This window comes from Stenella coeruleoalba (assembly GCF_951394435.1).
Source record: "Stenella coeruleoalba genome assembly, chromosome: 14".
NCBI lineage: Eukaryota > Metazoa > Chordata > Mammalia > Artiodactyla > Delphinidae > Stenella > Stenella coeruleoalba.
The window spans coordinates 59,432,405-59,458,382 of record NC_137160.1 but is presented as its reverse complement, the minus strand read 5'-3'; the positions used below and the strand labels follow the sequence as shown (position 1 = coordinate 59,458,382).

The 25,978-nt window shown below is 45.8% G+C and overlaps 1 protein-coding gene and 1 pseudogene across 5 annotated transcripts in view; one reads left to right on the top strand and one right to left on the bottom strand.

The window, feature by feature from the left end:
* Positions 1 to 25,978, bottom strand: part of MTCL1 (microtubule crosslinking factor 1) — a 123,285-nt gene that overhangs the window by 92,698 nt on the left and 4,609 nt on the right. For all 4 annotated transcript variants that reach the window (XM_079943371.1, XM_079943370.1, XM_079943372.1 and 1 more), the window contains exons 2-3: positions 18,603 to 18,827; positions 17,355 to 17,513 (exon numbers count right to left, since the gene is read on the bottom strand). In XM_079943371.1, coding sequence (XP_079799497.1) covers positions 17,355 to 17,513; positions 18,603 to 18,827 — 384 coding nt within the window. The remainder of the gene's footprint in view (positions 1 to 17,354; positions 17,514 to 18,602; positions 18,828 to 25,978) is intronic.
* On the top strand, positions 2,178 to 8,005 carry LOC307197465 (small ribosomal subunit protein eS27-like; annotated as a pseudogene). The gene has a single exon. The product of its transcript is annotated as a small ribosomal subunit protein eS27-like (transcript).

The following is a 25,978-nucleotide window of genomic DNA, read 5'->3' as shown; positions in this document are numbered from 1 at the left end:
TCAAGGGCTCGTCCTCGGCACGGGTTTACAAGACCCCTTTCACCTCCTAATAAAAGCCGAGGAGCGGGGAGCACACCTTATTCCCTGCTCTGAGCACTGCTGGTCTCTAATCCTCCTGCAAAGAAAGACCCGAACGTCTACCCTCCCACCTTCCCATTTCAAAGGGCACCTCTGAAGATGTTTGTCAAGAGGTTGAGAGCAAAGGCGAACGAGCAGTGTCTGCTTTCTGCACATCCTGTCACCAGCCTGCCCCCGGGAAAATCTAATAATTAGCCGAGCTCAGACGTCACTGGGGAGGCTCGGCGGTGTGTGTGTGTGTGTGTGTGGTGTGTGGTGTGTGGTGTGTGGTGTGTGTGTGTGTGTCTCCGCCCATACAGGGCGAGGAGGGAGATGAGAAGCCTTCCGAAGGTACCAGAACAGCCTATGCAGCCCCTCACAATCATGTCAAACCATCCCTCCCTCGAGAGGAAGAACACGACTCCGCTGTCAAGGCCAGGGGCACGTGGACAGCACCCCACGCCCATCTGGTTGCAGGGATGCTTCCCTCCGAAGCTCCAGGGGAGCTGGGGGAGAGGTGTCGGGCCAGACTGTGCACGTGGTCTCTCTCTCCCAGCCGGTGGTGCTCAACTGGGGGTAACTTGGGGCCCCTCCCTCCCCAGGGACACTTGGCTTTGCCCATAGACACTGGCACAAACGGAGGGTTGTTACTGGCATCCAGTGGGTGGAGGCCAGAGATGCTGTTACGCATCCTACAGGGCACAGAGTGGCCTCCCGCGGCAAAGAGTTATCCAGCCCAAAACACCCGCAGAGCCGAGGCTGAGAAACCATCTCTGAGCGATGTCTCAGCAGGGATTCGTCGTGCAATCCCAATGTGCAATGTTATACGACAATGTGAGGGTTATGCGACACCTGGGCCGCGTCACTTAGTGACCCTGTGAGTTACCTGGTTTAAAAATAAATCCAAACCCAAACCCTACACAAGAGAACCCTTGGAAACAACAAGAAACTCCCAGCGACACTTCAAAGTTGAAAAGGAAGCGAGCGGCCCAACCATGGACTCAGTTGGCCAGAAGGAAGGCATCTCATTTCACCCAGAGAAGTTCCTACGACTCCTCCAGGAGGAGCGTGTAAAGCTCTCGATCATTAAGAGTGTTTTAAACACACGCATTAGACCCAGACAGACAGGCACTTGTTGCATAAAATTACATCATCTTTGAACTGTCCTATTTGCTAGGAGCCACAAAAATAAGGGAGGATTTTTCAGACTTTGTTTCACTCATGAAAAACATTATTGCTAATCCCCGGGAATAAGCACAGGTGACGGAACATCCACAAGCCTCTTCGCAGTCCCCTCCCCCGCTCCCAGCGCCTTGACCAATAGTCCTGGGGCGGGGGGTATGGAAACGGTAGCCGGTGCCGCCGTATCTCACCCCTGGTTTCCCCCAAACAGCCCCCTCCGGCTCCCAGCCCTGCTCAGACTATGGTGAGACCTCCAGCCGGAAGAGGGGAAGCTGCGTGAGACGGGCAAACCGCCACCAAGAGGCTACTCCAACTGTTCAGGGTTAAATCATCCACACAAGTCTGGGCTTGGAGAGTAAATACAGCTTTGCCTGGGCTCCCAGCGTCCAAAGCTGAAGAACATCTACGCTCAAACACCAACCATCTGATGAATAGACATTGCCTTGTCCCAGTCAACCTGCTGTGGGTCACCAAAAAGAACATCTGTGACGCTGGGGGACAATGAGAACCAAGCCTCCCACACAAGCCTTCTCTCAGCACAGGAACTGACCAGCCCAAGGCGAAGCACCCTGGAGGCTCAAGGTCTCTCTCTCATTTCTCCCAGGCTCATCCTTATGTCAGGGATTCAAATGCTGGCAATCAGCTGCTCAACAGCAAGACGTTCTGCACAGATGCGTAACTATATATACAGCTTGGCGTCTTTTCAATGCTGAATAATTTCTGACGACTGAAGGAGAAAAATGAAAACAGCTTCTTTGGCCCATGATCATACCACTCAATGTCTGATGGTTCTCACGTGAGTCAGAGAAATGCCAAGACAGTGTAGTCGGGAAACAGTCATACCAGGCAGCATCTTCTAAGCATTTCTATTTCTCGGACTCTTGATTCTGCGTTTGAGGATAAAAGTTATCCAAATCATACGACGTCACTAACACCACGTACAGTGTATACATTTGACAGACCACCCCCTCCAGCATCAAATGTATATTTTGAAAAGAGAAGTGTTATTTATTCCCGCATTACAAACTGGATGCGGTTAACCGTCTAGCGGAGTTTAAATTATCCAGAAATACGTGCTATGGCTACATATATATATATTTTTTGGCCGTGCTGTGCAGCATGAGGGATCTTAGCTCCCCCACCAGGGTGTGGAGCCTGTGCCCCCTGCAGTGGAAGCGCAGAGTCTTACCCACTGGACCGCCAGGGAAGTCCCTCTGGCTACAGTTTAATTATTTTTTAAGAAAAGCCACATGAACGGTGTCTGTGTCACTGAAATTCACAAGCTCCTTATTTTAACAGCAGATGACAGGCTGACAGCCGCCCTCCACAGTATAAAAGATTCCCACGTGCCAGGACAGACCATGCTGAGGGCAGAGGAAGGGCTGGGTCTTACATCTCAGGGGGGAGTGAGTGTGGCCTGAAGCTGATGGCCGCTCACACAGCATCGCTGCTTCTGCCTGAAAGGCCACCTGGGCGCCCACAGTGATACAGGTAACAGGCAGAGAGGAGGCTGCCCTCTCACAGGGATAACCGGGTGTGGCACGACCCCAGCGAGGGACCCCCTGAACCTCAGAGCTAACAAAACAGGGCGATCTGATGGCACTCAGTCATCATCAAAATATTCATACTTGACCTCACCTGGAATCTCAGGTCTGTATGAACTGTCCTGAGGCGATCACTTACAGAGTCAGAAATTCCCCGCCAAGAGATTTTAAGATAATGTTATAGCTCTTTCTCAAGATAAAGATGACAAAACCTTCACTCATTCAACAAATATTTACTGAGTGCTTGACAAGGGCAAGGACGTGCAGACACACGTATATACCCGATAAGTCAGAGATGGGAGATCCGAAATGCCACTGAGGGATCCTGTGAGACCCTCAAACTGCAGGCTGGAGTAGACATCTACCAAGGAAGCACTTTCGAGATTTATACAGCTGAGTAATCGAAGCTGTGTGGGCAGAGATCAACAGAGCAGAACTGCACCCAGAAATAGACCTACACACATACGTCCCCTGATTTCTGACAAAGGTACTCAATGGAGCCAAGACAGCCTTTTCAAGAAATGGTGCCAGAACTGGAGGCCCACAGGCAAAAAATGAACCTTGACCTGAGACTCACGCCTTATACAAAAATGAACTCAAAACGGACACCATGGATTGAAATGTAAAACGTAAAACTGTAAAACTTAACCCCACCCCCAAAAAAACACAGGAGAAAATATTCAGAATCTAGGTCTAGGCAGAGCTCTGAGAATTGATACCATAAAAGGAAATATTTATAAATTGAACTTCATCAAAATTAAACATTTGCCCTGGGGAAGACCCTGCTGAAAGGATGGAAGACAAACTGCAGAGCGGTAGAAAATACTTGTAAACCATTTATCTGACCAAGTATCTAGAAGAACTCCCCAAACTCAGCAGTTTTAAAAAAAAAACCACACAACAGTAAAATAAGCAATCTAATTAGAAAATGGGCAAAAGACATGAAGATGCCAAAGAGGACATACAGATGGCAAATATGGCCTGAAAAGTTATCCAACATCATTAGCCACTAGGGAGACGCACATTAAAACCACAAAGAGATATCACCTATCAGAATGGCCAAAATGAAGTGACAACAGCAAATGCCAGTGAGGACGCAGAGCAATGGAGCACTTGCACATGCCTGGTGAGAACATTAACTGCTGCAGCCACTCTAGAATATAGTTGGGCACTTGCTTAAAAAAAAAAAAAAATGCAACTACCATGTGACCCAGGGACTGAGCATTTATCCCAGAGAAATGAAGGCTGATGGTCCCACAAAAACCTGCACACAGACGTTCACGGCAACTTTATAATTCATAACAGCCCTAACCTGGAAACGACCCAGATGTCCTTCAACCAGACTGGTTAAGCCCCCTGTGGTGCATGGTCACCGTGGACCACTCCTTAGCTATAAAAAGGCACTGGACTTCCCTGGTAGAGCAGTGCTTAAGAATCCGCCTGCCAACGCAGGGGACACAGGTTTAAGCCCTGGTCCGGAAAGATCCCACATGCCGCGGAGCAACTAAGCCTGTGCACCACAACTACCGAGCCTGCGAGCCACAACTACTGAGCCCGTGTGCTGCAACTACTGAAGCCCCCACGCCTAGGGTCTGTGCTCCACAACAAGAGAAGCCACCACAATGAGAAGCCCGCGCACTGCAACAAAGAGTAGCCCTCGCTTGTCGCAACTAGAGAAAGCCCACACGCAGCAACGAAGATCCAATGCAACCAAAAATAAATTTTTTTAAAAAAGGGGACTTCCCTGGTGGCACAGTGGTTAAGAATCTGCCTGCCAATGCAGGGCACACGGGTTTGAGCCCTAGTCTGGGAGGATTCCACATGCTGCGGAGCAACTAAGCCCGTGCGCCACAACTGCTGAGCCTGCGCACCTAGAGCCTGTGCTCCACAACAAAAGAAGCCACCGCAGTGAGAAGCCCACGCACCGCAATGAAGACTAGACCCTGCTCACCACGACTAAAGCCCGCACACAGCAATAAAGACCCGACGCAGTGAAAAATAAATTTTAAAAAAGTTTAATTAAAAAAAAAAGCACAGACCACAGATGTGTCCACAACCTGGGCAAATCTCCAGAGAATGCCGCTGAGTGAAAAAAGCCAGTCCCCAAAGGTTACACAGTGTGACTCCACTTGTCATATTCTTGAAATGACACAATTATAGAAACAGAGACCACAGCAGTGGGTGCCAGGGGTGCAGGATGGGAGCTAGGACAGGAGGGAAGCAGGTGCGGCCATAGAAGATCAACGTGAGGAATTCCTGTGGTGATGGGACCATTCTGTAGCTTGACTGAACCAATGTGATATCCTAGTTGTGAGATCATACCAGAGTTTTACGTTACCTAATAAAACTTGGGGAAGGGACTTCCTTGGCGGTCCAGTGGTTAAGACTCTGCGCTTCGCATGAGTTCGATCATACAAAGGGGGCATAGGTTCAATCCCTGGTTAGGGAACTAAGATCCTGCACGCCCTGCAGTGCGGCCGAAAAACCAAAACAAACAAAAACTTGGGGGAAACAGGGTAAAGGGTACATGGGACCTTTCTGTATTATTTCTTACAACTGCATGAGAATCTGCAAGGGCCTCATGAAAGAGTTCAGAAAAAGAGTGCTGGGGAAGGCTTCAAGAAGGAGGTGTCATTTCTGGGAGAATCTTAAAGGATGGGCTGCATCTCACTAAGTGGAGGTGGGACTCCAGGTACAGTCCGGGGGGAGCAGGGGTGAGGTGGGCTGAGAGGGCCTGTGCTCACTCTGAGGGCCTGTGCTCACTCTGTGCTCACTCTCACTCTGCCCTCCTTCTTCCTAGAATTTTCTCAGTAGAGATGAAAGCAGCAGCTTAATGAACACTTCCAAAGTAGAAATTAATTTTATAGAGCAGCATTAGTGGGTCAGAGCAAGCAGCGGATGCCCTTCCTCCTGGACCCACTCCTCCTCCGGCAGCTTCCCCAGTGGCCCCCCGTCCAGGCGGCTGCACAGAGCTCCCGTCCACCCCTCCAGTGCCCACCTGCCCACCAGCCTCCTCCTTCCAAGTTCACAGCAAAGGAGGAGGTGGGGCTTGAGCCAAGGTCTGGAGGACAGAGGAGAGGGGACGGTTGCTGGGTCAGAGGCGTGCGTAAGTCCCAGCCTGGCCAGGACCCGCGGTGACGGGGCCGCCCGGCCTTCACTAGTCTCGTTGAAAACCTTGATATGATTCCACCTTGACTTCCCCAAGATATGGCTCCAGGGCCGGGTTCTGGGCTCAGCACAGGCCTCGACAGGCCCATCCCTTCCAACAAGTGAATCAGCCATTAGTGCTGTTTACGGTTGTTTAACTGCACACACACCCTTTCTTCCCAGACAGCAAGACTGTGCCATTTACAGCTAAAACATTTTATTTTTAAGTTTTTTTGGCTGTGTTGGGTCTTTGTAGCTGCGCGCGGGCTTTGTCTAGTTGTGGTGAGCGGGGGCTACTCTTCGTTGCAGTGCGTGGGCTTCTTGTGGTGGCTTCTCCTGTTGCAGAGCACGGGCTGTAGGCACGTGGGCTCAGTAGTTGTGGCTCGCGGGCTCAGTAGTTGTGGCGCACAGGCTTAGCTGCTCCACGGCATGTGGGATCTTCCCGGACCAGGGCTCGAACCCGTGTCCCCTGCACTGGCAGTTGGATTCTTCACCACTGCGCCACCAGGGAAGCCCCATGGCTGAAGCATTTAAAGCTGTCCCTGCCAAGGCCTCCTGTGCTTCCTGCCCTGTTCCTCACCCTCCAGGCCCCTGAGCTCTGCATCGCCCGGCCTTGGGGGTCATTCCCTTGGTTGATGGGGCTCTAGTCCAATCGTACCCCTGCCCTCGGGGTGTGGGCAGGACACACAAAGGCCGTTTCCCTCCAGATTCCTGTGTTGACGCTGCATGCACACGCACACACACACCCCAGACTCATGCTTCAGCGTTTGGGAAAAGGACTTAACCAGACACCTCCAGTTCTTCCTGCTTCCACTCCATCCCATGTCACCTCGTTATTAAGTTAGCAGGCACATAACTGAGACCACTCAGGACACCGGATTGCTCTCCCCATCCTGCTCTCTAGCTTGCCACCCTCCCTCCAAACTCAGGTCAGCAAAATAGAGCAGGTGCTGCGTGTTCCCTGAGGCGCCCACAGAGCCCGCCAGGCTCCCACATAGGACGGCTGCCTCATCCACCTGGCCTGCCCGTCCTTCTGTCCACTAGTCACGGCCTCGGCCAGGGCCGAGGCCTGAGCGACTCCGCGGCGGCCGATGACAACCTAGTCAGGGTCCGGGAGGCGCCCAGGCATGAGGACTCTGCCCATACATGCTTCACACCAACTGACTCACACACATCTTTTTCTTACAAGGGGGACCATAAACTCTGAAATCACAGACAGTGCTATTAAAGTGTAGCATGACAGCAATAAAACCCTTTACTATGTTTGTACACCTTTGTTTCCAGACATTATGGACACCTGAGAGCTTGAATATAATGACACACAGAAAAATGTCCTCACCCACTGGCTGAGAAAAAAGTAGAAAGACTGTCTTAATCCATTCAGGCTGCTCTGACAAAATACCAGAGACTGGGGGGCTTAAAGAACAGACCTCACCTCTTCCGACGGTGATGACCTCCCCACGAGAACACGCCTCTCGCAAAGGATCTCCTTCATCCCTCTCCAGAAGAGAAGAGGAAACACAAGAAGAAGCGGCTGATGCAGAGCCCCAATTCCTATTTCATGGATGTGAAATGCCCAGGATGCTATACAATGACCACCGTCTCTAGCCAGGCACAAACAGTAGTTTTGTGTGTTGGCTGCTCTACCGTCCTCTGCCAGCCCACAGGAGGAAAAGCAAGGCTTACAGAAGGGTGCTTTCAGACGGAAGCAGCACTAAAAGCCCCTGGAATCAAGATGGATGGGAAACCATCCCAATAAACACACTTTGGTTAAAAAAAAAAAAAAAAAGAACGGACATGATTTCCCACAGTCCTGGAGGCTGAGAAATCTGAGATCAAGATGCTGGCAGATTCCTTGTCTGGTGAGGACCCGCTTCCTGGTTCATAGACGGCCAGGTCCCAGTGTGTCCTCACGTGATGGATGGAATGACGGTGCTTGTATGGGGTCCCTCTTAGGGGGACACTAATTCTTGTGAAGTGGGAGAGGCTCCGCCCTCATGACCTAATCACCTCCCACAGGCTCCACCTCCTCATAGCATCTAATTGGGGATTAGGATTTAACATGAACCTGGAGGCAACACAGACATTCAGGCCACAGCAGCCACCCCAAGAGAAGACAGTGAGGAGGAGGCACAACGTGGAGAAGCCATGAAAAGGAAAGGCTCTGAGGTCACGGGGGGTCGGGGAGCCACAGAAGGAGGCAGGGATGAAGTGCTGGGTCAGGAGACAGTACACATAGGGTTACTCTGGGGCCCAAGAACGGTCACATCCTGTTTTGGCAACGCGGCACAGGGAGCTATCGTGAGCCCCACTCCCAGTAAACAGCTAGGAATGTTAGAGAAAATGTAACGAGCAAAAGTTTATACACAGCTGAACTCACACACACAAAGAAGGAAAATTCCCTAGTGTCCGCAGTGCCTAAGGGATTGGAAGCCATGAGCACAAGGGTATGTGTTAAGGGGGGCAGGAGGGGATGGGGGGAGTTACCAGAAATAGGCCAGGGGTGTAAGAAGAGGCTTCGATCAATGCACCAAGGCAACCCATTGCAGAGATGCACCCCCACTGAAAGTAAACTAAAAATCACTCGAGGAGGGGAGAGTAAGCTTCTGCTCAGGACACTGGGTGGTGGAAAAAAATCTCCTTTGAAATATGAAAATACCCTAGGCCTATACAAGTTCAATGTCCAACTGACACCCATTTGGTACACAACTCCACAAGCCAAAAATTAAGGACTGTATTTGGACCAATGATACCACCAAGGCCTCCAGAAAAGACCAACACAAAAGCTCCCTAGGAGGACATTTCGACAAACTTCATGGAATTCCTACTAAGAAGGACTTGTAATAAAATCCACTGTAAGAGTCACCAGATCAGACAAACTGAAGGCTTAGTAACACCAAGAACTCAACAGAACTGAAAAAGACTGACTTTAAAATGTTTAAAGATTTAAAGCAAGAACTATGAGATGATGAAGAAAGAAGAAACTATGAAAATAGAACAAGCAACTTTTGAAAACTTCTAGAAATGAAAAGTTAGTGGATGAATAAAACTGTAAAGAAGGGAATTAGTAACTTGGACAAGAAATTACCCAGAATGTAGCACAGAGAGATAAAAATATCTTAAAAAAACCCCAAAAAACAGGTAAGTGAGATGGTAGATGGAATAAGAATGGCCAACATAAGGCCCACATAAGACTAACAGGAATTCTAGAAGAAATACAGAGGATGGGGAAGAAACATGATTCAAAGAGATAGTTTCACTACAGAAGATTATTCAAAGAGTGAGAATTTTTCAGTTTATGAAAGACAAAAACTCAGATTGGCAATGAGTGTTGAGTAAAATAAAAATAAATCTAGATACATTTGATTCAAACTACAGAATACCAAACACGCAGAGAAAAGCTTAAAAGTAACCAGGAAGTAAAGACAGATTATCTACAAAAATGAGAATTACCTAACAGCAGACCTCTTGATAAGCAACATAGGGCCAAAAGATAATAAAAATACTATCTTCAAAGTGTTAGAATTCTATGCCCAACTAAATATCTTTCAAGACTGAGTATGAAATAAAAGTATTTTAGACAATATCATTTACTGAAATAAACCACTAAAAGATCTATTAATAGATCAGCAAGAAGGAAACTGAACTCAGAAGGAAGGAGCAACACTCAAGAAGCAATGATAACAGACTGGAAAATGTGCAAATGAATCTAAATAAGAATCAGCTATGAAATTAGTCAGCTTAGGTGGGGAGATGATTTTAAAAAGATGAAACTGAAATACTGGGTAACAATAGTATGAAAGGAGTTGGAGTTGAAGCTTTCTAAGATGCTTGTATTATTCAGGAAAAGAATATAGATAGTGATTAGTTTTAGACATTGAGAAACATGCATGTTAAACACGTAAGAGTGATCATTAAAATAATAGTAATAGAATGTATAACTTCCTAACCAAGAGAGAGAACACAGGAATTAAAAACTCAGAGAGGGGGCTTCCCTGGTCACGCAGCAGTTGAGAGTCCACCTGCCAATGCAGGGGACACAGGTTCGTGCCCCGGTTCGGGAAGATCCCACATGCTGCGGAGCGGCTGGGCCCGTGAGCCATGGCCGCTGAGCCTGCGCGTCCGGAGCCTGTGCTCCGCAACGGGAGAGGTCCGCATACCGCAAAACAAAACAACAAAAAAAACAAAAACTCAGAGAGAAATCAACATTAAAAAATAGAGGGATTTGCCTGGCAGTCTAGTGGTCCTATGCAGGGGACCATGTGTGGGTTTGATCCCTGGCTGGGGAGCTAAGATCCCACATGACTTGTGGCCAAAAAAACAAAACATGAAACTGAAGCAATATTGCAACAAATTCAGTAAAGGCTTTAAAAATGGTCATCAAAAAATCTTAAAAAAAATAAATAGAAAAAAGAAACAAAGAAAAGGCATGGAGGGTGGGATAGAGATGCAAGAGGGAGGAGATACGGGGATATATGTATAGCTGGTTCACTTTGTTATAAAACAGGAACTAACACATCATTGTAAAGAAATTATACTCCAATAAAGATGTTAAAAAAAGAAAAGGCATGGAATATAGAGAGCATAAAATACAATGACAGAAATAAATTCAAACACATTAATAACCACAATAAATGTAACTGGATTAAATTCACAAGTTTAAAAAAAAGATTCCCAGATTCCGTTTTTTTTAGAAAGGTAGCTATAGTTCATTCAGAAGAAATACACCTAAAACATAATGGTGTAGAAAAAATAGAACTTACAGCAAAAAGCAAGGTATCAGAATAAAGAGGTCATTAGCAAATGATAAAGGCAACAACTCATCACACAAAAAAGTTCTAAATCTTTATGCATTCATATTGAAAATCTAAAAAGCAAAGTGACAGATTACAAGAAGAAAATTTAAATGTAGAATTCTAATGGGTGATTTTAACACATCTTCATCTTAAAGAGATGTATTTAGCAGACAAAACAAAACTATAAAGGATATAAAAATTTGAACAACACAATTAACAAATGATCTGATACTTTTTCTTTTTTCCAAATTGTGGCAATCTAGTAATGGATTAAACTTACAACCATCAAAATAAAATAGAACTGAAAATATCAGAACGCATCCTATACGGCAAAAAAATAAGCATTTTAGTGAAACCCTTCCACCATTTGTTTATTCAGTGATGGTATAAAATGTCGTTCCTGCTGCGAGTTATAGTTCAAGTTTTAAAGTCTTCAATCTAATGGATTCAACATCTTCACCCCAAAACTGGAGCATATACAATTCCTCTCAAGCACTCAAAAAACAGTTAAAAAATCTGATCATTTACTTGGCACAAAAGGAGTCTCAACCAAACCCAGGGAATCAGTATCATGTCCTGAATGGTGATGAAAGATGTCCCCCAAGAGCTATCTGACAGCTAGTTGGTTCCTGTGGTTCCATTCACTAACCCTAGTTCCCAGGAGCGATCTAAAACACGCCTCTGTCCCTTGCAAGTGTCAACTAACTTGCTAGTTATTATTTGTGTCTAGCATGTACTCAAAAAACCTTTCAGTAGAACGAAAGAAATACAGTTGAGTGAAAGCACTTGGGCAATCTTCAGGAAGTTGGAACTAAACTAAGGTGAACTATTTTCAACCTTTTGAGATATTCTACCATAGAGAGAGTACTAGAAGAAATATACACCCCCAAAAAAAGGGCAAAAAAATTTTGAGCTTTGCACAAGTGGTATATGGGGGTTTGGGTGCATGGACAGGGCGTGAACAGCACAGGAAGCCAGCCAGCAAGGAAGCTGTTAACCAGAAGGGACGATTCCAGAGGCGTTAATACTATCAGCCTTCTTTTAAGCGTCTCATCTATCTGTGGAGAAAGCGACTTTTCCAAGACACACCTCTACCAGTTCAAGAGGACCAGAGGGCCTGTGTCTTCTCATCCTTCTCAACTGCCTTGTAATTCACTGCAGGGTTTCCTGCCAAGGGGTGGGAACCCCAGCTGGGAGACAGGGATGGGCCAGGCAGGAAAGGACCTCTGTGTCATGCTAAAGGGCTAAGACAATCCGGCCCAAGGCAAGTTTGTTTGTTTAAGCCAAGCATTAACACTGTCGGATTTGGGGGATACAGAAGGTAAAACAGAAAACGGAATGACTAGAAGTAGTGCATCCTTTAATGTGGTGACCACAGACTGTCTGCCCTCAAATACTCATTTGAGAGATGAGTGAAAGCGTGGATAAAATCAAAATGTTTAAGAGGTTAAAATGAACCATTTTAAAGTGTACAATCCAGTGGCATTTAGTACATTCACAACGCTGTGCAACCATCACCTCCATCCAGTTCCAAAACACTGTCATCACCCCCAAAGGAAACCCCGGCCAGGCTCCTTTCTCCCTCCCCCAGTCCCTGAAAACCACCAAGCTGCTTTCTGTCTGTGGATTTACCTGTCTGAACACTTCCTATAAATGGATTCACACAACATGTCTGTCTTCTTTCACTCGGTGTATTTTCGAGGTTCGCCCATGTAGCATGTACCAGTGAGAAAGAATTTCTAAGACCGTGAAAGAGCAGCCGGCAATTGAGGGTGGGGAGGAGGAGGGGTAAGGTAATTGCCATCGCTTAAGCCGGGGTGACTAGAAGGACAGTGGCACCATTAACACAGCCGGGAAAGACAAGAGAAGGTACAGGTGGGGGCAAAGGTGACCAGGCTGTTCCTGGACAGTCTGAGTTTGAAGGGTGACCAGAAACCCACCCTGGAGGAGGCCACCAGGCGGCTGAAAGCACAGTCTGCAGCTGCAGAGAGAAGCCCCGGCGACAGAGCCGAGGGGCACAGAGATGCACCGTGTGACTGTCCCCCGAGGGGCACAGACACATCTGCAACCAGGCCTGTCGTGGAGACACACGCACAAACTACCCTGGCCTTTCTCAGAATGTGGCACATCGTCCACTTACCAAACTTCAGAGGCGAACAATAACCAGTACGGCTCAGGACAGAGAAAACATTATCCTCCCTCTAGAGCGAGACCCACGAGAAAGTTTGTTCTGGCTTTGCTACAAAGGGCCCATTCACGGAGACCCCAGCTCGAATTTTCTGATTAGCATCTCCTCCGCCACCTCTGAACCCTGTGTGGCTGATTCATCCTTCTCTGCTTCCAGAACGGTCCACCAGCGTCCGACCCTCCTGAGACTCTGTTTCATGCTTCGTTGAAAAGTTTGGTGTCAATATGCAGCCCCACCAGTCTGACTGCGACTCTGGAGATAAAATACTATGATTGTGTCCCAAGTGAGCCATCCTTCTGAGTAATTTTAAGCTGTAAAGAAAGGGAGGGGCCAGCACCCCACCCCTTCCTCACAGCCAGCCTGGGCCTCCAATGTCAGTGATCATTTCTCACCCCAAAGAGCTTTTCGTGACCAGAGACCAGGTCCTTCACAAATCCATTTGAATGTCTGCAAAAGAATCCCTGCTCGCTTTCAACACATGTATTTACTTATGTGTGTATAATTTACCTATTTATACAAAAACAAACACGCATATAAAATTTATAAAATATACTTCAAAGTTGTTGTCCGTACCCTTAAGGTCAGGCTCAAACTGGAAATTTTGAGAAAAGGAACCATTACGGCCTGCCTCCTGGCAAACTCGGACCAAAGCGGAAAGAGGGAAGTAAGTTATTAGAACGCGTAAGTGTAGAGGTGAGATCACAACCAGAGGAGGGTCACCCCCCCCCACCCCCGGGACAAACCTGCCCAGGTTCCCCCGCCTCCGCCGCGAAGGTCGGCACGGCTCCACGCTCTCATTTTCATCCCCCACTCACCCGGCGAGTCCCCGATTTCCCCCGAGGGCAGGCACTGCTACAGGCACCCACAGTGACCCGGACAGAGCCCACAGAGTATTCACAAAGGGGACAGTGATGAGGGCCGAAGAACTAGAACATGCAGCACTTTCACGGAAGTGGCGACATACGCAGAATTTACCCAAATCCATAAGGTGTCGGATCAGTAAACAAATCCAAAGGAACCATGAAGTACTAAGTGACGCTGTTGGCAGGTAACACACTGGCTTTAGCCATCATCTTAAAGCCCTCACCAACAGCTTTTAACTTCATCAATAGGCAGGATATTTTCCAAGAGAACATCAGCTTTAATCTTATAATGGAAGTCAACAACAAAACAGGATTTGCATTACTGTAGCAAATGAAAAAAAATACATACGCATTGTCTAGACTGCTTTGCTAGAACACATTCACTCCTTAAAATTCAAAAGAAATCTGTGTTTAAATCATATTGGCTACATCGTTCTCAATGGTGAAAAACTGAAACCATTTCCACTAAGATCAGGAACAAGACAAAGTTGCCCACTCTCACCACTATTATTCAACATAGTTTTGGAAGTTTCAGCCACAGCGATCAGAGAAGAAAAAAGTAATAAAAAGAATCCAAATCGGAAAAGAAGTAAAGCTGTCACTGTTTGCAGGTGACATGATACTACACATAGAGATTCCTAAAGATGCTACCAGAAAACTATTAGAGGTAATCAATGAATTTGGTAGAATAGCAGGATACAAAATTAATGCACAGAAATCTCTTGCATTCCTATACACTAACAACAAAAAACCTGAAAGAGAAATTAAGGAAACACTCCCCTTTACCACTGCCACAAAAAGAATAAAATACCTAGGAATAAACCTACCTAAGGAGACAAAAGACCTGTATGCAGAAAATTATGACACTGATGAAAGAAATTAAAGATGATACAAACAGATGGAGAGATATACCATGTTCTTGGATTGGAAGAATCAACGTTGTGAAAATGACTACAGTACCCAAAGCAATCTGCAGATTCAATGCAATCCCTATCAAACTACCAATGGCATTTTCACAGAACTAGAACAAAAAATGTCACAATTAGTATGGAAACACAAAAGACCCCGAATAGCCAAAGCAATCTTAAGAAACACAGAGCTGGAGGAATCAGGCACCCGGACTTCAGACTATACTACAAAGCTACAGTAATCCAGACAGTATGGTACTGGCACAAAAACAGAAATAAAGATCAATGGAACAGAATAGAAAGCCCAGAGATAAACCCACGCACATATGGTCACCTTATTTTTGATAAAGGGGGAAAGAATATACAATGGAGAAAAGACAGCCTCTTCAATAGGTGGTGCTGGGAAAACTGGACAGCTTCATGTAAAAGAATGAAATTAGAACACTCCCTAACACCATGTACAAAAATAAACTCAAAATGGATTAAAGACCTAAATGTAAGGCCAGACACTATAAAACAGAAGAAAACATAAGCAGAACACTCTAGGACATAAATCACAGCAAGATCCTTTTTGACCCACCTCCTAGAGAAATGGAAAGAAAAACAAAAATAAATAAACGGGACCTAATGAAACTTAAAAGCTTTTGCACAGCAAAGGAAACCATAAACAAGACAAAAAGACAACCCTCAGAATGGGAGAAAATATTTGCAAATGAAGCAACTGACAAAGGATTAATCCCGAAAATTTATAAGCAGTTCATGCAGCTCAGTATCAAAAAAAACAAACAACCCAATCCAAAAATGGGCAGAAGACCTAAATAGACATTTCTCCAAAGAAGATACACAGATTGCCAACAAACACATTAAAGGATGCTCAACATCACTATTCATTAGAGAAATACAAATCAAAACCACAATGAGGTATCACCTCACACAGGTCAGAATGGCCATCATCAAAAAATCTAGAAACAATAAATGCTGGAGAGGGTGTGGAAAAAAGGGAACCCTCGGGCTTCCCTGGTGGCGCAGTGGTTAGAAGTCCGCCTGCCAGTGCAGGGGACAGGGGTTTGAACCCTGGTCTGGGAAGATCCCACATGCCACAGAGTGGCTGAGTCTGTGTGCCACAACTACTGATACTGCGCTCTAGAGCCCGCGAGCCACAACAGCCAAACCCACGTGCTCCAACTACTGAGGTCCGCGTGCCTAGAGCCCATGCTCCACAACAAGGAAGGCCACCGCAGTGAGAAGCCCATGCACCGCAACAAAGAGTAGCCTCCACTCACCACAACTAGAGAAAACCCGCGCACAGCAACAGAGACCCAACACAGTCAAAAATAAATAAGTAAAGTACATAAATTTATTTAAAAAAAAGGGAACCCTCTTGCACTGTTGGTGGGAATGTAAATTGATACAGCCACTATGGAGAACAGTATGGAGGTTCCTTAAGAAACTAAAAGTAGAACTACCATACGACCCAGCAATCCCACTACTGGGCATATACCCTGAGAAAACCATAATTCAAAGAGTCACGTACCACAATGTTCATTGCAGCTCTATTTACAATAGCCAGGACATGGAAGCAACCTAAGTGTCCATCGACAGATGAATGGATAAAGAAGATGTGGCACATATGTACAATGGGATATTACTCAGCCATAAAAAGAAACGAAATTGAGTTATTTGTGGTGAGGTGGATGGACCTAGAGTCTGTCATACAGAGTGAAGTAAGTCAAAAAGAGAAAAACAAATACCGTATGCTAACACATAAATGGAATCTAAGAAAAAAAATGTCATGAAGAACCTAGGGGTAAGACGGGAATAAAGACACAGACCTACTAGAGAATGGACTTGAGGATATGGGGAGGGGGAAGGGTAAGCTGTGACAAAGCGAGAGAGTGGCATGGACATATATACACTACCAAACGTAAAACAGATAGCTAGTGGGCAGCAGCCTCATAGCACAGGGAGATCAGCTCGGGGCTTTGTGACCACCTAAAGGGGTGGAATAGGGAGGGTGGGAGGGAGATGCAAGAGGGAGGAGATATGGGGATATATGTATATGTATAGCTGATTTACTTTTACTTTGTTATAAAGCAGAAACTAACACACTGTAAAGCAATTATACTCCAATAAAGATGTTAAATAAATAAATAAATCATATCGGCTGAATAACAGACACAGGCAGCACACACCCATCATCTGCTGACACAGGGTAATGAACAAGCGTAACATATTTTCCAGCTCACTGGAAGAGAAGGCTCTCGAGAAAAATGCTACCACCTTATTTTGTATTCTAGTAATAATATACCTCGCTTGGACCCATAAAGGGAATTAACGGCCAGCTCATCGGAATGGAAATTATAAAAAACAGCTTTAGAGCAGGGTTCAACAAGCCTTTTCCGGAAAGGGCCAGAGAGCAAATATTTCAGGCTTTGCAAGCAAGACAGCCTCCGTCACATCATCATCTTTGCTTTTTTAGGTTTCTGTGCGGTTTTTTTTCCCCCCAACAATGCTATGAAAAATGTAAAAACCATTCTTAGTTCCCAGGCCATACAAACCGTTGCTGGCCGACCCGCCTTAGACCATGGTAAGAAAGAATAGGACACTTGGAGTCCCAAGTCCCTCACAATTCAACCCAAGGGGCAAACCCCCATCCATGTCTGATTTACCTCCTTCAGTCTCTCCAGCTCATTTTGGAGGGCCTGTTTGGATATTTCCACTTCAATCATCTGCTGTCGTAGAGTTTCATTCTCATCTTCAGCTTTAGCTCTCTTTTCCTCCACAGTTTCAAGTTCATGGTGCAACCTGACCGACACATCTTTGGCCACCTGCATCAACCCACAGAGACTGTCATCAGGATGGGAAGCTTTCTGTGTGTTAAGGGTACCTCCAAACAACTTCAGAGGCAGAATCATTAAGGAATATTATATTACACCAAAGAGCAAAGACCCTGGCAATATTAACAAGCCTAGTTTTAAAGGAGGAAGGTATTAGTTTGAAACATGAAATCCACATTAAGGGAAAATATGACATTCATCTGGATTAAAAGCCACTTTGCAAGGCCCTGCTCCTTCTAGAATATCAATATCCCAGGAGCACATGCTTTAAATGACAAGTTAAAAATCATCACCATCATCATCAAAAAAATAAACATTTCTGTTCCCCAAAATAATACAAAACCTACCTGCTTAAAAAAAACAAATGAAGTAATTCTATATGCAGTAGATGTTTCATGTAGTCAAGTTTTAAATTGTCTACTCTGGTAAAATATTTGAATGCTAAAGGCAGTTAAACATTTTTACTTTATAAAAGGAAATAAGGAAGGAGATTTTTGTGAGAGAAATATAAATCACCTTTTTATCACACTGAATGACATTTTGTTAGTGGTTTATAAATCTGATAGTTACAAAGATTCTTTCTGTTATTATAATGAAAGGCTAAATGAGATTTCCTAAGGACTCGTTTAATAAGGAGGATATTATACATAATTCATCTCTAGATAAATGATTTGATAATTGGGGCAGGAGAGAAGCCATGGTGGAGAGGACAAATGGAATAAAGTCTGGGATTTCTTCACCTCATTCCCACTTCCACCAACGATTCTCAAAGACACTTTAGACAATTAGTTATGTTCCTATTTCTCTTTCAGTTAAATCACCACTACAAGTCTTACTTGGGTTATGGTACTTTCAGGTTTTCTGCATCCTAGAAACTTAAATAACCAAAAAAAAAAAAAATTTAAGTGGCTATGACCAACTTTTTTTTCCCGGACACTCAGGCTCAGCGGCCATGGCTCACGGGCCCAGCCGCTCCGCAGCATATGGGATCTTCCTGGACCGGGGCACGAACCCATGTCCCCTGCATCGGCAGGCGGACTCTCAACCACTGCGCCACCAGGGAAGCCCCCGCTCACTCACCTTTAAGTCCTGCTCCAGACTTCGGATGAGCTCGCCATCCACCTGACCGGTCTCTGCCACCTTCAGGCTCTTCTGCTCAGCCTTCCTGAGGCGGTACTGCAGGATTCGGCAGTTTTTATTGGCGCGGTCCAGTTCCCGCCGAAGCTCCTGCAGCTGGTAAACATCTTCCTCTAAGTAACTGTCTCTCATCTCTTCCATTTCAGCACGGAGTTCATCCAACTCATCCTACACAAGCCAGACAGAGGAGACTGAGAAGCCAGGTCCATCAGAAAGGATGGAGTCGTCCATCCACCCCTGCTTTGCAATACTGTGAACCTTCTGCACAGTTACCTGTCGGCCTCTGGCCACAACTGTGTGATACGACACAGGGACTCTGGAAATTCTCATGCAAGACAATTATCACCAGACATCTGTTCAGATCTTATAGATCCAGAAGCCAAAAACGAGCATGGATTATGCATTGCAGGCTCTCAGCATTTATCCTGCTCCCAATCTTTCCTTACATAATCATCACCATAAACGAAGTCATCTCTGCAGATAATTAAACCTTTAGATTCAAACCAAACGCTGACCTAAACCCGCGTCTCTAAGACACAATCTAGGCAGTAAGACAGACACTGCCTGCAAAGAACACAGACTTTAGTGCGGTCATAACTGAATTGTCCGGGAATTATACCCGCAAATGTCCCTAAAATTCTGTCTTGACTCATGATTCTAAAGATAAAACCGGGAGATCAGCTCAGTGCTTTGTGACCACCTAGAGGGGTGGGATAGGGAGGGTGGGAGGGAGAGGCAAGAGGGAGGAGATATGGGGATATATGTATATGTATAGCTGACTCACTTTGTTATACAGCAGACACTAACACACCATTCTAAAGCAATTATACTCCAATAAAGATGTTAAAAAAAATAAAGATAAAACCTCGTGCGCTGTTTCTTTCCCATTCGTCTGCCCTGCATTTCCCATCTCCACTCCACTCTGGTGTCAACATGAAGATACGCGGGTACAGGAGAAACCCAGGAGTTATTCCTGGCTCCCTCCCCGCCGCATGCCAGGCCACAGCCAATGCAGTGCTGTCAGCTCAAAGTCCAAATACCTGCGGCTCTCCCGCCTCTATCCCTCTCAAGAGGGCCACAGGTAAGACTTACACAGGTAAGCCCATCTGTCACCTGGGTGCCCCGCTTCCCCTCTATAGCTCAGGCTCCACCCAGACCTACCCTTTTCATAAGTAACTCAGACCTCCTCCCCCTACTCATGCCCTCCAGGGGGCTCCGCATCACAGAGAAAGTTCTTCCAGGTCCTCCCCAGCACCTGCATGCTAACCCCTCATTCCCTGACACCCTGTTGCTTCCACAGGGTCCAGGCAGCTGGAGGCCTTTCACCTGTTATGGCCTCCCCTTCCTCCCCAGCTCTTTGCGGAGCTCACAGTCACACTGTCACACAACTTGGAAGGCACACAATGCCACCCCCTGCCATCCCCCACCCCCCCAGTCTCTAGTCCAGGCCCTGCCCCTCCCCGCCGCCTCATGTTATCTGCGTTTCTTCCTGTTCATCATCTGTCGCCCACCCAGGAAGGTAAGCGCCAGGAGGGCAGACACCTGGTGTCTCCCAGTGTCCAGGGCAGCGTGAGCCACACGGCAGGCCCTCAATAAATATTTGTGGAATGACTACCCATGAACCTCGGTCAACACCCAGAAAGACCAAACCCTAAACAGGACCCAAACCAGACATCCCCGCACATGGCTTTGTTCCAGTCTTGCAGTCTGGTCCTGGAAAATTCTTCCCAAACCCATAGACACAGCTGCAGCATGTGATGAGATATAAATTCTATTATAAAGACTTCAACAAGGAGCAATTTGGAAGGCGGGAGATTAAGAAAAGCATTCTAGAACTGTCTTGATTAGTTTGATAATTGATGGCATAAATGCCTCCAGATTAGGGTACACTTGTTCATCGTTTTTTTTTTTCTTTTTGCCACACCACGCAGCTTGTGGGATCTTAGTTCTCCGGTCCCTCGGCAGTGAACGTTAGGAGTCCTAACCACTGGACCGCCAGAGAATTCCCCATTCCCGTTTGTTTTGCTCAATTAATACTGAGGCTCAAGGGAAACACTCTCCCAAACGTGGACACCCTAACTTGTCAGCTCTCACCCTAGTCAGTTTGTTCCTGGAGTCTGACCACCCTTGCTAATCCTGCATTTATTCTTAAACCCAGGGATTTATTTACAATAAAGAACAAGAGTTTCCCAACACCAGAGCCTCAGGTAGACAAGAAATTGACTACAAAGGAATCTCCTAGAAGAGTATCCTACCCTGGGTAAGATTAGGTCCAAGAAGTGTAACAAACGAATTGGGAAACTTTGTGGAAAAATACAGACTAGCGCCAACGGGGTGAAAACAATTGTCCAGCCAACCCCACCTGTGTGCAGCCATCACCTATATGGGAAAGGGCACAGACGCGGCACCTCATTCCAAGCCCCAGTCTGTAGGTTCTCCCACTCTGTCCACACCACCTGACCAAAGAGCATTACCTACTCAGCTGACCATGACTCCAAGTGGAGCCTGTTTCAACGGACCACCAAGGAGAACGGATGTCAAAGGGGAAAGCTTTACCAACATTCCTCGTAGTCAAATGAATAAAAACGTTTTTGTTCTCATCTGCTACGTGTTCTTACAGAATTTCTGTACCAGTGATGACAGCCTCATTAAAAATATAAGATCTTCTCATGTGTCTTAAGAAAGTTAAATCTTAACGTTGAAAATGTTACGATGTAAAAGCAAGTTTCATTGCTGTTTTTTTCTTCGTGGAGATCTCTTCCTGTCAATCTTGTTCCTGGTAGGAAAATTTGTTGGCACTGGGAGTTACTGGGCCGAGCACAGAGGCCGGTCACTGGAACATCCATGAAGAGAATGGACAGGCTGGGCTCTTCAGGTGCCTGGAGAACCCACCTATTTCAGGAAGGTCCTTTCAAACTGCAGCAAAGAGGTTGTTCCTGATGCCCGATCACTGCACTGAGCCATGGAAGCTGTGCCCTTGACCCAACCCACGCTGGAGGAGACCAACTACCAGCTGCAAGCTTCAGAACAGGCCTGTGCATGCCATCCTCCCATAAAGAGTAGAGAGTTAGGGCTTCCCTGATGGCGCAGCGGTTGAGGGTCCACCTGCCGATGCAGGGGACACGGGTTCGTGCCCCAGTCCGGGAAGATCCCACATGCCGCGGAGCGGCTGGGCCCGTGAGCCATGGCCGCTGAGCCTGTGCTCCGCAATGGGAGAGGCCACAACAGTGAGAGGCCCGCGTACCACAAAAAAAAAAAAAAAAAAAAAAAAAAAAGAGTAGAGCTAGTCCTGAATCTTCAAAATCAAGGTCAAGCTTCACTCAGATCCCATCTGTGAATCTGATCTTTGAGAAAAAGCCTCATCTCTACACACGTCTGAATACAGTTAAAAGTTAATTGTTACACTGGGTAATAAAAAATAGTTCAATACAGGCAATAATCACTATATGTATGTACACAAATATCCAGTGGTGTTGGGCGTTCCATTTATGGAAGGAACTGTTTACGATTGCTTTTCCTTCTAGAAAGCTTATCATTAATGCCTGAAACGATCTATTATTCAAACACGAGTTTTAAAATGTGACATAACCATAAAAAGACATGATACGACTTGCAGGTAAAAAATGTTCTCTGGTTTTCAGACTTCGTAATGGGGGTGGCACGGGGTTGGGGGAGGCCCTCTTCGGCCCAATGTTAAATGCTGGCTACGTTCTACGGACGCCTACACCCCCGCTGCAGGCTGAAAAGGTCTGTTCCGGGGCTAGACGAACCCACACCTCCAGATCACCGAGGAGGCCACATGTAAACAGCTAAAATTTTTTGGCATAAATAATCACTAACATTAGATGCATTGAAAAGAAAATTAGGAGGAGACCATACTTGCATGTATTTGAATCATTGCTTTTGTACCTCATTTTATCTAAATTTGTAGAACAAAAGGCATCCTTTATTAAGCACTTTACCTTCGTTACTAAGCCTAAAATAACCCTGCCAGGGACACACGACCCCCATTTGACAGACAAGGAGGCAAAACCCAAGCCGGTAAACACATCCAAACCCTCTCATCTCATAAATGGAAGCCCAGCTACAAACCCAGGCTGTCTGGTTCCATACACAGGCTCTTCCCGGTAAGTGCTAGAAATTATCTGCAACAACCAGGACAAACGAAACAATAAGCTTTAAATCATATTTTTAAAAGTCCATCGTCGGTGTAAAATAATAAAAACAAGCTAACATTTAGACCTTGACATTGTCAATGTGCAGGTATACTTATTTTCACACTTGGTCCTCACGAAAGCATTATAATATGCAGAAAAGGTATCCATACCCCCGTTTTTAAAATGAGGACACTGAAATTCTAAAAGTTTAAATGCTTCCCAACACTAGCCTGTAGCAGAGATGGGACGAGGCCAGGGTTTCAGCTCTTTTCATAGAGCCTTGAAAAAAGCAATTTTCAGGTTCAATGAAAAGAAGTTCTAAGAAAAGCGAATTATGAACCACGTAAGCTGGCAGCAGACATTTGAGAAGCCAAAACTGATTATTCAGATTCGGGTCATGATGAGAGTGATTTTCAAACTAACATGACATTAATTTTCTGACAGCATGCTCTAATTTAGAAAACATTCAAGAACCTTAAAGATGTCTGCCATTTAAATGCTTAAAAATAACCAAGTCAAGCAGAACATATAATGTTTCTGGCAGACAACATTTACACACAGTAAGTAGAAGTGGAAAATCGTTGTTTTTTAATACAGATATTAAGAAAAAACTGCCCTTAATCAAGTTTTATATTGAATTAACATCAGGTCTGTCAGATACTCAAATGTTAGATCATTACCACACTGAAAAGCTAATTTAGTTTTAACTAAATATGCTTTTCAAATTTTGTATGTAAAATGAAATCTTGATGTAGTGGGAAGTTCCCCAACTACTCCCCTTTGCCTGCAGATAATGATCAAGCGTTATTTTACATCTATCTGACACATATCAAATTCGAGAAATAATGAGGTACCACGTGTGCACTAGAATAAACCAAGATTAAAATTTCAACGAAAACCTCTTTGCAGATAGTTTTATCCACCAATATAAAAACCAAATCCACACGGTGAAAGCGGTGAAAACTCTTGATTATACTGACAATCTCATCAGATCTTAATCGCCTTTAAACAACCTGAAATCAATAACTAGTCCTATTTTAATCACCCCTCCCTAAATAGACCCAACTTAGACAGTGAGAGCAGTCACAGCTGGCTACTGTTGCAATAATTCCCTCTTCTGGGAGTTACAGACCTTATCCTCTGTTGTAATATACAATGAATCCACCTCGCTTCCCCCCGACAATGGAACTGTTCTCTGCAGAGTCCCAGCTGAGACTCAGAGGGCTCAGGGACCCTCCCATTGTTTACCAAGCACAGTTCATCCAGCAGCGATGGCCCTGTGTTCCCTGGTCTACATGATCTTGCCACCTAAGGTGATTACTGCCGCTTTGAAGGCTGAATAAAGAGTGGGTGTGGAAAGCAGAAGGTCAGGAAAGAATAGGGATACTGTCTGCTTTAACCTTCCAGAAGAAGGGAGGAGGGCCAGGGGCCCGGGACGGAGGGAGGGGCTGCAGCGCTTCAAGCTCAGAACTGTTTATTCCTGCCTCCATGTCCACCCCACCTCCACCCCTTCCAGGCGGCTGAGCATCTGGGCTCTGCGCAGGCAGATTTAACCAAATCCTTTCAGACCTTGAAACTCCAAAGACTCCAAGTGAGACGCAGGATGGTGAGGCTGGATCGGCGCTGATGCACTGCAACCTCTCAACCCAAATGGCCTCACCAGCGGTCTCCCTAAGAAATCACTCCTCTCCAAGAATCCAATAGTACCTGCTCTGTAGCTAGCGCTGACTTTTGTTTTAACCAGAAATAATTCTTCTGAAGTAACTGAAAAGGCAGAGCAAACTCAGCAGCCCTTTCCCCCACTGACCTCGCGGGCCCCACAGGACACGGGAACTTTGGGGTACACTATTTGAGGGCAGGGGGAATGGTGTCGTGCGAGCATCCCCAGTAACGCGAGAAGCATTTTCAAAATAGGCCAATAAACTCAAAGCGATTAAAACCCTCCTGAAAAGCCTGTGAGAACAGAGAACATAATTAATATGTTCACAATGAGCTCTAAGGCTTGTCTGACTGTCTTGGAGCAATCGAGCAAAATCGCAGGGGCGGCGGGCAAGGAACGCTCCAGCAGGGTTTCGTGGACGCCCTCCTCACTAACCTGTGCCTGGGTCTGGTCTGAGAAAGAAGCAAATGCCTTTCAATAACTGAACTCAATCTCGCACCTTAATTCCTAAAGCCTTCGGAACACGTGTGAATTCATCAGTGGTCAAGGGCCAAGAGTGCTTTTCTGACTCTGCCTTCAGACAAAAAGCCAGCTACCTGGATTAATTATGCACTTCTCACCTAGTCACCACGTTGCTCCGTGATGACAGTAGGAAAGCAGGGTCAGGGATGGCCCCGTACAGCTCCACACAACAGAAGGGGGTACTTCTCTGTTGACAGTTGATTTTTAAGAAAATACAGCAGGCTGGTAAAAACCAAGAGAATTCCCCTCAAATTTCCTGAACAGCAACACATCCTCCTACAGTTTTGAGGCCTTAGTTTTCTGCCTGGATTACTCTTAGGTCATTCTAGCTCAGAAACCGTCTTATACAGTAATGGTGACAGAACTGACTCAGGAAAGCTTTGTAATACTTGTGGTCACCATCCTCCACAATATATCAAAGTAAAATTTCTGGGTGGAGTCTCCTTTCTAATCGCGAGAGTTCTGTGCAGCATTCCCTAAGAAAGCATTAGGTCACGGGCTCGCTTTTATCTACCATCAAAAGAAGTACCAGTGAGGACAAGAGCAACAAAAAGAGACGTTTGGGCTTATAATACACACACTCTAAACCTCACGTGCAAAGCAGGCCTACAGCAAACGTCATTGCCCAGGAGGTCACTGAGGCTCCCAGCCCCATTTTGCACAAGTGGGTGGGCTCGCTGGCCTTTAGAAAAGTCTAGCAGGGTTGTTGTCTGTCTTTCCCACATTGAACTACTGTCATTTAAGCTTTGAATAGCCAATCACGTAACTCACACATGTGTTGGTGATCATTCTTCTGACTTCCTAGCCTCCCCAGACCTCCTCTATCTCCGCTTCTCTCCTGTCAGAGGAAAGGCTGGGAGATGGATTCAGGCATCATAAATGGTCGGCTGTGACCTTTTCTCCACAGGAAATGGCAACTGACATTTCCCACAAATTAAACATTGTCAGTGGGGTTTATGGGACCATTTATCCACAGGCTA